The 12,979-nt window shown below is 39.6% G+C and overlaps 1 protein-coding gene across 1 annotated transcript; it reads left to right on the top strand.

The window, feature by feature from the left end:
- Positions 1-8,704: 8,704 nt before the first annotated feature.
- Positions 8,705-10,080, top strand: LOC103401441 (protein RADIALIS-like 4). The gene is made up of 2 exons (XM_008340155.4): positions 8,705-9,107; positions 9,872-10,080. Exon 1 carries the CDS (start codon positions 8,821-8,823, stop codon positions 9,067-9,069), a length of 249 nt encoding a protein of 82 aa, XP_008338377.1. The 5' UTR covers positions 8,705-8,820; the 3' UTR covers positions 9,070-9,107; positions 9,872-10,080.
- Positions 10,081-12,979: the final 2,899 nt, after the last annotated feature.

Consider the following 12,979-nt stretch of genomic DNA (forward strand, 5'->3'; position numbering starts at 1 on the left):
GGGTGAAGCGCTAGATGATGCCGCTGCTAAGAGCGTTACGGCTGTTGAACGTGTGGCGACCGAGTAGTCGTGGGATGTCCAAGCTGCTGTAGTGTAGTATTTTAGGTAGCCTTTAGGATTTTCTTTGTTTTTCCTTGTAGCTCTTGTTTTGCTTGAACTCATTCGGCCTTTGCTAGTTGTTTATAAACATGTTTTCCTTCGTTTTTCTTCATCTTCACTTCTTTTGTTCATGCCCTAACCTTTAGACTTGATAGACCAGTGGCAGACATGTTACTTTTTAATAAGCAGACAAGCTCGCGTAGCCTATGCAGCCGTAGGTGTTGGTGTAGAACTTTGCAAAGTTGTTAGCCATATGGTTGGCAACCGGATGCCTTACTTACAGAAGCAGACAAGTCCGCGTAACCACTAGGCTGTTAACATTGACTTTCTTCAATTTCGTAGGTTACGTAGCAAGTATCACAACACTTTAAGACTTGATGTAGGTTGTTCCGCGCTTGGCAGAGGTGAAGCTTATCGACTACGTAGCATGTCGGCAGTGGATAAAACTTCGTATATGTGCGCTAGCTTGTTTAACCTTTCACAAGAATGTGCGGTTGTATAAGTCTAGCGCGGCTTTACTGCTCGAGGGGCAAGCCGTAGGCAGTCTTCCGGAATCCGTAGGATACCTTAGTGCACTCGGTAGCAGCTTTAGGATGCCAGGGCAGCCGTCCATCGGATGTACTGCGTAATGTGCCATCTCCGTCTCTAGGGCCTAGTTCCCCACGGATTAGGCCAAGAGACCCAAAATCCTTCAGTTAGCTAAGCCTTGAAAAAGACCATTGCGGCTACTTCTAGGAATCCCGGCGTAAGCCATCGTGCATCTAGTTATACTAGGGCAGCCAAGCTCATCCACGTCTGGATATTCGGAGTGTAAAGTTTATCCTCCCATATTGGAGAGCTGACCCATATGGGTGTCGGGGAATTGGTTTACCCTCTCGTACTGGAGAGCAATTAGTTTACCCTCTCGCACTGGAGAGCATGGTTGGTCTATCGGGGGGCGTAATTCCTGCGATTGGTCCCTAAGAAGGGCGCAGTCTTCTTTTGAAGTGTCGGAGTGATCAGTTGTTGTAAGCATGCAGCCGAGCCAAGTTGTGATTACTTCTGAATTCCTCATTGAAAAACGAGTGAAACGAACAAGAACTTAGCTGTAAGGTAGGAACTGCATAACAACTGGATAGTCATCGACTTGTGAGGTGGTGCCCGTCGAGCTTCTTGAGTCTTCGGGCTTTGATGTAGTGGGAGGTCACACATGGTACTTCTTCAGATTGTAGGCGCTCCACTACTTTTCGATCTTTTTATTGTTTCATGGTAGCGGGGGTATAATTACTCTTGTCGCCTATTCTGCTGAGCTTGTACGGACCTTCCCAGATGAGATCCATCTTTTTGGATGTTTTGGCCTGCCTATTGCCTTGAGGATATCTCGGCATGGACATATGCTGCTTGATGCCATATTTTTGGAATAACTTCGCCAAATCTTTGCCCACGAATTGCAGGCCGTTGTTGGTGACGATGGATTAAGGGATGCCAAATCGGTAAATGATGTTCCTCCATATGAAGCGCTCTATGTCCGTCTGAATCGTGGTCGTCATGGGCTCTGCTTCCACCTATTTGGTGAAGTAGTCGGTTGCCACCAACCACGGCTACTCGCGAGCCTTTGTAGTTGGATGCGCCGTTAACATGCAAGTGCCAGAAATCTCGAATGAGGGAATAGGTGCGGCTAAAGTGTGCTCGACTGCCTTCGGGGCATCGTTAGGCTACTATGTTGCATTGTCAAGGCTAGGCGTGAAGGCACGGCAGGAGGTAGTGTTCAACTGCCGGTACATGTTGCTCTTATGTAGAATCTTCTAGGACGACGAGGATAAAATTTGCTTATGAGTGTTTCTTCCAATGTTCTTCTTCCATTGGTGTGTCTTTTAGGCTGAGTTGTTATGTTCATTAGAAAACTTTGCATCCGCTAAAGTCTACTCCTTTATCGTCGCACGTTTGGATTCGGCAGAATGGTGCATCATGATGATGACTGCATGCGTTTGAAGGTAAAACTTGAGCTTTTAGGTTACAACAACTATCACCAAAATTAGCTGTTGAATTTCTGATAACATCAATGATAGCTTTTAAACTGTGGAATACAACTGATAGCATCGATGAGAGCTTTTAAACTGTGGAGTATAGGTAGTCGGGTCCCCAGCTCTTCTCGTATGATGGTAGAGCTTATTGCTACTTTAGATACCGTCAAACATGCGAATAAGTCCTCCGTTGCTTCTAGGGAGGTGATGTCGGGTACTTCTTCAAATCCTTGAATGTGCATTGGCGAGCCTCATCCCAAAGTGCATGCTTCTCTGCCAAAGCAAAAAAGTCTGCCAGAGTTAGATCTTCTTTCATGATCAATTTTTCGAATAGCGGGTGGTCTGCTTGAAGTCCTTTTTGGAAGGCTGCTCTAGCTATCGAGTCGTTGCATCCGACTATTTTTGCCTTCTCTACTTTGAACCTTTTCACATAGTCGCGAAGCGACTCCTTTAGGTTCTTCTTGACGTCGAACAAATGGTCAGACTTCTTTTTGATCGAGCGATAAGATGAATATTCTTTGGTGAAAACCAAAGAAAGTTCGTAGAAATTCCGGATAGATTGTGGCGGCAGGGTGTAGAACCAATCTTGCGCCTCGCCTTGTAGAGTGGTGGTGAATATCTTGCACATGAGATCATCGTTGTTTCGATAAAGGATCATTGCGCTTCGGTAGCGCTTTAAGTGTCTCTCCGGGTCTTCATCCCATTTGAAAGATGTGAAATGTGGCATGCTGAACTCGCGTGGAGGCTGTGCCTGCTCGATCTCGTCTGTGAAGGGTGACCTGCATATGTTGGTCATGTTCCGTCGTAGTGCCTCGTCGGTGACCTCGTTGCGTTGGAAATCATGCAATCGCTTGGTCAATAGTCTCTCTACTTCTTCCTGAATTTGTCTTTGTTGGGGTAGTAGAGCTTTTGGCTGCCCCCAGCCATGACTTGCTGGTCTAGGCTGCTCTTCCATGTGTTTGGCTCGTCTATGCCGCGGATGCAGTGCATGTGGTGCGTTCTTAGCAGGCGAGCGAGTTCTTCGCAGGCTGCTGGTTGAACTTGAGCGGGATTGAGTGACTGCTTCTTTCCGTCCGTCGTGCTGCCTACTCTGATGTGAGGTGGATGATGCTCCTTGTGGGCTTAGCCGCGAATGGACAATTTGTCCGGAAGGTTGCTCATGTTGACTATCGGAGTATGACCCCAACCGTGAATGTATGCTCATCCGTGGGCCTAGTCTAGAGTGCATGCTCCTCCGCGCACTAAGACGGGAATGTACACTGCCCAAACGTTCGGCCCGTGGCTGGTCGAGTGGCTGCTTGCTGGGACGCTGCTGAAAAGGTCCGTCTGCCCTTGTCTTACTTTGGGATACCTCGTTCGGGGCACGTTGGATCCCGATGCGTTGCAAAAGTTGATTCACCAAGGTTGTCTGTTGTGCAAGGGTGCTCGTCAACTCTATGACTTATCGAGACAAGTGTTGTTCGCCATTTGGATTGGAAGAGCTTGGAAGGAATGCGCCTCCTTGGGCAGTGGAAGGGTGGTAAACTCCGGGCGCGAGATTTGAGTTGGGAAATGTCAAATCCGTGAAAAAAATGTGGTGAGAATGCCCCCGGCTCGATGGTAGGTTCGGATGGTTGAGATAGTCTTGGGCCGACTTGGGCTGCTTGGAAAGCCGTGAGAGTGGGCTGCTCGACTGGAGCTGGCTGGGCCACGGAAGTGGGCTGCTCGTCGGAAGCAGGCTGGGTCACGAGAGTAAGCTGCTCGGTAGGAGCAGGTTGGGCCGTGAGAGTGGGCTGCTCGACGGGAGCAGGCTGGGCCACGAGAGTGGGCTGCTCGACGGAAGCAGGTTGGACCACGGGAGTGGGCTGCTCGTCGGGAGCAGGCTGGGTCACGAGAGCAGGCTGCTTGGCAGGAGCAGGCTGGGCCGTGAGAGTGGGCTGCTCGACGGAAGCAGGTTGGACCACGGGAGTGGGCTGCTTGTCGGGAGCAGGCTGGGTCACGAGAGCAGGTTGCTTGGCGAGAGCAGGTTGCTTGGCGGGAGCAGGCTGGGCCGCGAGAGCAGGTTGTTTGGCGGGAGCAGGCTGCTTAGTATGTGATGCATGCAAATGCGAGGCTTGGGCCCGGGCCCGTGCAAACTTGGATGGCACGACTTGGGCCATGGCCTTGGTGCCGTGAGCCTTGGATGGCACGGCTCGAGCCGTGGTGAAGGCACCATGGACCTCGCCACGGGTGGCTACCGAGGTAGCCACCGTGGTGGTTCCCATGGTGGAAACTCGTGGTGGTGGTGCTGCTCCACTTATTGTCGCATTTAGCCTCACGGATATCCGCAATCCCATTTCTTGAACATTAGAATTTTCACTTGTGGAATTTTCTAAATTTCTAGCCATTATATTTTGCTTATACGTTTTATCAAAGAACCTTTGCAAGTAAAAAATTCTAATAATAAGAACGTATGAAAAATATTCAAATGGACTAGAAAATAAAGAAAACACCTTTTTTGTGCGAAAGTCTTCTACGAGTATGGATTTCAACTCTCAATGAAAGCACCAATTTGTGGATGCAAATTTCTTCCTCCTTGATCTTGGACAAAATTGCACCTACAAAATAAATAACACCTTTGGTTATGGCCAAGAGCCTCACGCGCCCACAATGAATGGGGGGGGGCTTTGGCCGAAGAACCTCCGATGCCAAAGTTAGAATTTAGAGAGAAAGAGTGTTTAGAGAATTTTAGGATTTTTGCCAAAGTGTTCGAATCCTCTTTTGGAGAGAAGAGAAGGGTTTAAATAGGGGAGTGGCCGGCCTCTTAGGGTGAGAGAGGACCGGCCACCTAGCCTTGTTTGTGGGTCTTGTTCATGATTGATGGTAATTTTAGGAGTTATGTAGTTAATCGACTAATTAATTTGGCTAAATAGAATTATTGCCAAATTAATTAGCTAATTAGTGGGATGAAATGGGCAAATATGGGGAGATCCACTAGGATGGCCGGCCATTTGGGAGTTTTGGGGTTAAATGGATGACTTTTAATTAGCAATTAAATATATTATTTAGATAAATATATTAATTGGCTAATTAACATTACAAAAAGGAATGAATATATGATTTTTATGGCATGATCAACTAATCAATTAAAAAGATTAGCTAATTAGATGTGAAAAAGGTAAGTCAAAGTGGGAAAATAAAGGAGATGGCCGGCCCCTCTTTTGGGAGAGAGATAACCGGCCTTTAGGGTGTTTTTTGGTGTTATGGCTAATTTAATTGACAAATTAATGAGTAATAATCCCATTAATTTGTCAATTATCTCAATTTATGTAGGACAATTGGTAGGTTATGAAATAACTACCTAAAATGTGGATGTATGAGATAATTTGGAATTGGTTACCTTTTCTGGAGCATTTTTGACTTGGTTGAGGATGATTGCTTGCTACTCGCACGTAGGATCCTCGTTATACCTCAAGGGTATTTTTGTCTTTTTTTTCCAAAATCCACGTGTCACCTTGTGAATATTTTTGGTTCCACAGTGATCATCAAGCGAAACTTGCGGATGCTGAACCATGGCATGCTCATTGTAGATGTACGAAACAAATGTACTGTAGAGGCCTCTACGATACATATGTTTAGCAGTTTAGGTACGATGCATGTTAAACTCATGAGTATAATTTACAATTAAAATTTAGTTTACGTAAAAATAATGTGGCTCACGTCACAAAGAGGAAATGATGGGACAATATATGCTAAGCAGCTAACACATACTTCATCGAATCTGCTGATATGATTAGGAAACCAATGCTAAACCAAAATCACAGGAAAAATTCTTAGAGGATTATTTTTATGTAATTTGATCCCCTTAAAAGTTATTAATTCTCATGCTTACGCTAGCTTAGCATAAGATGCCTAATCAGGAGCAACCTGCAGAGCTTAAAGCAAAAAAAGAAATCAAATTGACTAATTTAGGGTTTGTGGAGATATATACATATATATTCTACTCACTAAACGTATTTAGTTAACCACCATGAAAATTCATAGAGCGCTTATAAGAAACTGATGGAGATGCAACAATCTAAGGGTAAAAGAAAAAGGAATACATAGGCATGCATATTGCTTTGATGGACGTAGATTTGAGATGAGGTGATAAAGATTCCAAATCTGCAAATGAAGATTAATTATGTACTTGAATTTTGAATGCAAGGACCAGTGGCAGTATATGATGAGCACAGATTCCCTCGCCACTTTCCAAAAGTCTCTCTCAATCAATCATATACATATACATAAATATCAACCGACCTCAAGAATATCAAGTGGAACAACAAAATATCTAGATCTTTGTGGCAATTTTGTGAGGTTAATTATAATTTGAGGGACTTGATCAGCTAATTATTCAAATCTCCCTATGCTTCCAGATCGCTGCCAATTATGTTATCAAAACTGTGAACTTGAATTATTGATTATATAAATTTTTGTGCGGTCTAAATTCACAGTAACATAAACATTTCTCTAGCAACCTATGTAAATATAACAAGCTTCTGTTTGATGAATATTTCATAGTTGTTGGTTGTTGCTTACATGGTCAAAATGCCAAAATGTACAATGTGCAGCTATGTATCAATGATTCGTTAAGAGAGTTGAAATCTAAGATTCTTAATCCTAGCCTCAGCTTTGTAAGCCAAAATTAAACAATCACAGATTCTAAGTTTTCAAGCAATGGACCTAAAATAAATATGCCACTCGCATGCAAAAGGGGGCAATAACCAATTGGCAATTTATATCAAGAATATCCCAAACATTCCAAGCAGCTATAGATTTATTTGGTCCAAGAAAATGAGTCCATATATATCTTGTTTGGAATAATATATAGCAAGTGGAATGGGAAGAATCAAGATCATCACCAAAGATATGTTTACTAGAGAAAAGAAAAATAAGATAATAAGCACAAAAATACATCTTGAAAAAAGAAAGGAGAATGATTTTTGCACACATTTTTCTCCTTGTGCCTCATGTTTATTTTCATTAGTTTTTTTCTTTACTTTATTTGATTCAAGGGCTAGTTATAAACAAGGAAATGCATGAGGATAAAAAAAGGTGTGTGAAATCATTTTCGAAAAGTAAATATCATCGTCTAAGATTCGAATGTGGTCCAAATGAACGAACATTGAAGTAAAATATTGAGTTGCTATCAGCATGCATTTGATCTTTATACGTACTATTTGTACATGAATTATCGAAGTTTTGGATTCTTAAAACCCAAAGGGGAAGATATGGACCCTGTATATTATATTGACACAATCTCAAATATCCAGGCTTGCCCATTTTCAGACATAGGATGATGATGGAGAACATAAAGTAAAAACACAGAAGGGCAATTCGCTCTGGCTTACTGAAGCCTTAGATCACGCAGAAAAGACTCGTCACATAAAGAAAACAATTACTTAAAAGTGAAAATTAAACCTAAAGTACAACATAAAACATGATGTATATGGCATTTTTTTCAATTTCCCAAATGTCAGTACGTCACAGGTGTCCCTCCGAAGCTAGAAAAAGAGTAAAACACAAAAACGATGGACTTGAAATTTGATCAAGCATTCTTTCTGAAGTTATTAAGATCACCAGAAGCAAATCTTTACTTTGTTGATCGACCCTGTCGGATCAATAAAACTAGCAATTCAATCAATATTTTACCTTTGTGATTCTGTAAAGTTAGACATTTTTTTTAAGCTTCCATGTTTAGGGACAGTACCGAAAAGCATATTAGTCAGTAATTAACAATTAAATGTGGCAAAAAAATTGATGTCCAAATCAACAATGTAGCAATGAAAAGCACCTTGTCCCAAAAGGGTCATTCCTTGTATCCTAATTTGGAAGCAATGCTGGCAAATATACATCGTACTTGTAGCTTTAATTTTGCACCTCTAGTTAGTGATGCTTAAGCTACCAGCAACTTCATTAAGAAGAACCCATTTCCCTGATGATGCTGAAGTACTATATGGAACAAACAAAAAATTCCTCCTTAATATATACCTACTTTTGATTTGAGGCTAAAAAAACCGATATAAATTTTTAAAAATAAAATTGAAAAAGAAACATGTATTTACACGGAAGAAAAACTTACATATCGCATGCTGTATACCCACACACACACACACATATATATATATATATATATCTGTTTTGTGACGAAAGTTTGATAAGAGAGAGACAAAGAGGAATATACAACAGATTAAATGGAAGTTTCTCCCGTTTATGCCAGCCAACCAAGTACTGATAAATTATGTGTTTTCAGTTGCTGCAAAATTACCAGTACTGCAAAATGTGTTTTCCGTTGCTGCAAAATTACCAGTACTGCATAATTAAGACGAGTAATTGCAACAAAAAAGGAGGTCCAACTTGGTGGTCAATTGATAAAGGAATATAGTTGGGGTAAATGAAAAAAAAAAAAAAAAACTAAATAAATAAATAAAGGGCCATCCCTTTCATACTGGATTCTCTTCTACCATTTGCATGTTCATCTTGTGGCTCTTAAGGAAACGTATCACTTCAAATTGTGCCCTTTCTGAAGATATATTCGGCCAACTGGCTTAACCCCACCTGTCCTTTTTAGTGCTTCTCCTCCTGCTTATAAGGAGCTCACTTGCTTATCTTCTCAAGCCACTCCTTGACCTCAGTCTTCCTTGACTGAGAAAAACACAGCCCTTCCTTTCCTTTCTTAAGAAGTGCTTTTAGGTTTTCATTTTTTGGAGAAGTGCTTATGATGGCTTCCAACTCACTCACTTCCTCAAGAAGCTCTAGCTCCTCGTGGACTCCTAAGCAAAACAAACAGTTTGAAAAGGCCCTGGCTTTGTACGACAAGGACACCCCTGACCGCTGGCAGAAGGTTGCCAGAGCGGTCGGTGGGAAGTCTGCTGAGGAGGTGAAGCGGCACTATGAGCTCCTCATTGAGGATGTCAAGCACATTGAGTCTGGCAGAGTTCCGTTTCCTGATTATAGAGGGGAATAATACTAAATCTTTCTTTCTTTGGACTTTGAATGGCAAAGGTACTTCACTAGTTCCCTTTCTTTTGTTTATATTTTTGTTTAAAGCATTTTGCTTACTAGTAATCCTTAACCAAATCATCTTCATTGGTAATTTGGTATGCCGTACTGAAATGAATTTAGATGCTGTTATACTATTGCATGCTCTATTCAGCTAATTAAAACACGTCACTATGCTCTCTTTCTATCTGTCTCCTCATGCGGTATATTATATAAGAAACAAAGAGAGGATCACGTAAGGAGAGAGATAGGAAGAGCGGAACTGACACAGGGACGTGGAAGTTTCTCTCCCTATTCAGAGATGTTGCACCATGACTCTTGAATCTAATGAGAGAATATAATGCTGGTAGTTTCCAGTTAGCATGAGCAAGATGGGCATCACTATTTTGAGATGGGTAGTTGTGTGTATCTACTACTGCCTCCATTTCATTTCATTTCATGGTCCCCCAAAAACTTTTTTGTGGGGACAATGGAAAAGTCGAGGAAACCGAACTCAATATTTTACCAAATCTTTCGGTCTCGATTTGTACACTAGCATTCTAACATGTCAAAGCAATTTATTCACGTGCTAGGCTTAACAGCCACACATGCTCTCACATCTTAAGCTCAAGAGATCACACAATGAGCGCGATGAGAATACCCCACATTAGATGTGAAATTCTTGCATCAAATGTTTCAACGATTTTGCATTCTTCACAATGTTCGCAGACTGTTTAGTTTTTTCTGCATACTAATACTTTCTGTTTCTCTTCTCTTCCACCTGGCAGGCTCTTGAAGTTTATGATTTCTAGCGTTTCCATTAAGTTCATCAAGAAACAAAGTTGTGAAAATTAGCAGATGCATGCAGACATGTATATGTAATTAAAGAAAACCAGTTGGTTTTATGCAGCTAAATTAACCATTGTCGTGGCTTTCGATCAGTGTACGAAGTACCATCTATTTGGTCTATGAAATTCAATACTACTACGATTAGATATTACGTTTGCAAAAAGCCTATTCCTTTTATTTTCTGGTAAATCTATAAATGGAGGGGACAGATGGGATAATCTTATCTCTTTCCCAATCTCATCCCTCTCCCTTACCTACTATTGTCCTGGTTGAATTCCCCATCCTCCTTAGGAGAAAAACTTGCGTGAGGCTTGGTTTGCCATTGAATTTTGCTGAGTGGCACTACAATTCACTTAAAACTCTCCACATGGCAAGTCTTACGTATAATCTTTTATCATTCTTTTATATGTAAAATTCTCATTTATTTTTATTACCAATTAAATTACACCATAAGATCAATCTAATGATTCAATTTTTCTTTATCTTTTATCATTCTTTTATATGTAAAATTCTCATTTATTTTTACTACCAATTAAATTACACCATAAGATCAATCTAATGATTCAAATTTTCTTCTTTTTCCTTTTTTTTTTCTTCCCAATTTTTTTTTAAGAAAGTTCTGCACCCCAAATATAGCAGAATCAATCTAAAGAGTTTATATTTTGCCGTGAGTCTTCACTTTCTTCTCTCTCTCTCCCCCTTCTTTCCCTCCAGTTTAATCCTTGTTTGGTCTGCCCTTATCCACGTTCCAAAATCTGGTGTGAGCATTGGTTTCCTATACTCTCATCCCTCTTTTGATTTATCTCATGTAAATTTTTGTTTCAAGTTTCGCTAATTATGTCGAATTTGAATTTGATTGCAATTCTCTGCAATTTTTTTCCCGTGAGTTTTCACTTTTATAATGGAAAGCAACCAATAAAATATTCAAGTTCTTTAAAATTGACTACATGAGTTGTTTGACATTAAGGTTAAGAGAAGTTAGTAATGAAGGAGTTACTATCTATAAGCAACCGAAGAAGGTCATAAAAGAGGGAACACAATTGAGTTTATCTCTCATACATCGATCCATATATTGTTTCCTGCTCTTGTAAAATGTTTGAAGCTAAGGGCATATTGTGTCATCATGCTTTGAGGGTATTTGATTCGAGTCTGCATGTTAGTATTTCGAGTGAGGAGAAACAGTGGGGGAAAAAGATGACAGGGAAATTTTGGGAAGAAAAATGACAGAGAGGAGAAGAAGAAAAAAAAAATGAACAATTAGATTGATCTTATGATGTATATTAATTAGTAGGAAAAATAATTATGAGAATTATTATAAAAGAATGATAAAAGATTATATTTAATAGTTGTCATGTGCCGATTTTTAATTGTAGTGCCACTCAGCAAAGTATAGTGGCAAGCCAAACTCCACACAAGTTTTTTTTCCATCCTTAGACCATCCCCAACCCTTGGGTTAAAACCTAAAATTTTTAACCGAGAGACAATTTTTCTACTTTAACCTTTATGGGTTAAATTTTTAGTCCGAGATTAGTAAATAATGAATTTATGATAATTTTTTTCTTAAATAACTTTTAAAAAAATATATGTAGACTATCATAATATAATTTTATGAATATTTTTTCATCCTAAAAATATTTAGATTCTGATAAATATTGAAAAATTACTAAACCAACACTATGAAACTCGTGGAACACTACGAAAGAATAAGAAACACATGATTTTTTTTAATTATCTTAGCCATTGGATTTAAATTTGGACTGTTAAATCTTTTTCTTTTTTACTGTTGGATTTGATTATATTAGATCTTAACCGTTAGATTTAATGAATTTATAAATATAAAACTAAAAAAAAAATACCACTATATAGTGGGTCAACCCACTAACCCTAGGGATTCTGGCCTAAATTTGCCTCAGGAATGAGTTTTGGATTAAAACTCATGTTTGTCCCAATAGTTGGAGCAAGTTGGGAGAGATTTTAGAACCTAAAATTTGAGTTTTACTCCAACTGTTGAAGTAGATCTTAGGAGGAGAGAATCTACGCGGTTGTATGTCCCTTTGCTTCTACAGTTGTAGTTGCAATAAATATTTGTAGACACGCAAAGATTATACACTCAATTACAAGACAGATTCTCATCGTTTTTAATATGAAAATGAGATATGCACTACAAACAGTGTTTATACTGCATGGTACAAAAACTTGAGCTATACGGCAATCGAACCATGCAAACTGATGTGACTGAAGAAGAGGAACAAAGATACGAATATTGGCTTAATTACATCAGCATCAACAAAATCATGATAATTAAAAATACTGATCTCTATTTAATTTGGTGGAATAAAAAAAGTTGACCTGATCGATTCTGGACCAAAGTATCCAACCAAAGAAAGACGGCCGTGACGGGCACGCAGTTGAATCCATGACCATTGATGCATATTGGGCTTCATTGTTTCGGTTGACAATCTACAACACTTCAACATGTGACTGATTACATTGGTATATTTTTACAATAGAATCTGTGTTACCGATGTACGTTTATATATGATTGAAAATCTAATGCGTGTCTATAGAGTGAGTATTCAGTATGATTGTCGTACTATGATTGAAAATATACTGCATGTTAATGAAGTGAGTATTCAATGTGATTGTTGCACTATGATAACAGACATAGAGTGACAGCTTACCGTGAATAACCATAACATTTATCTTTTTTGGAACAATGAAATATATGGATAATGATCATGAGATACATGATCAACGTTCTCAACCACTAAATCACATATTCCAAACACACAAAATTTTCTATCTTACATTCCTATCATGTTAATGAGTTGTATTTAACAAACACCGATTTAACCAAATTGGCTAGAATAGTGTGCTTCATCTTTTGTACTAAATTTCAAATTCTCTTCTTCGGCGTTTAGCCTTTAGATAAATTTAATGTAGTTATCTTATAATTTTTTTTTATTTAAATTTTACCCACAATGCCTTAAATTGAAAAAAATTGGGCCTAGAAGTCTCTAACTTTGTTTCCCACTTCATATTTTCCC

Source organism: Malus domestica, chromosome 02, assembly GCF_042453785.1.
Source record: "Malus domestica chromosome 02, GDT2T_hap1".
Taxonomy (NCBI): Eukaryota; Viridiplantae; Streptophyta; class Magnoliopsida; order Rosales; family Rosaceae; genus Malus; species Malus domestica.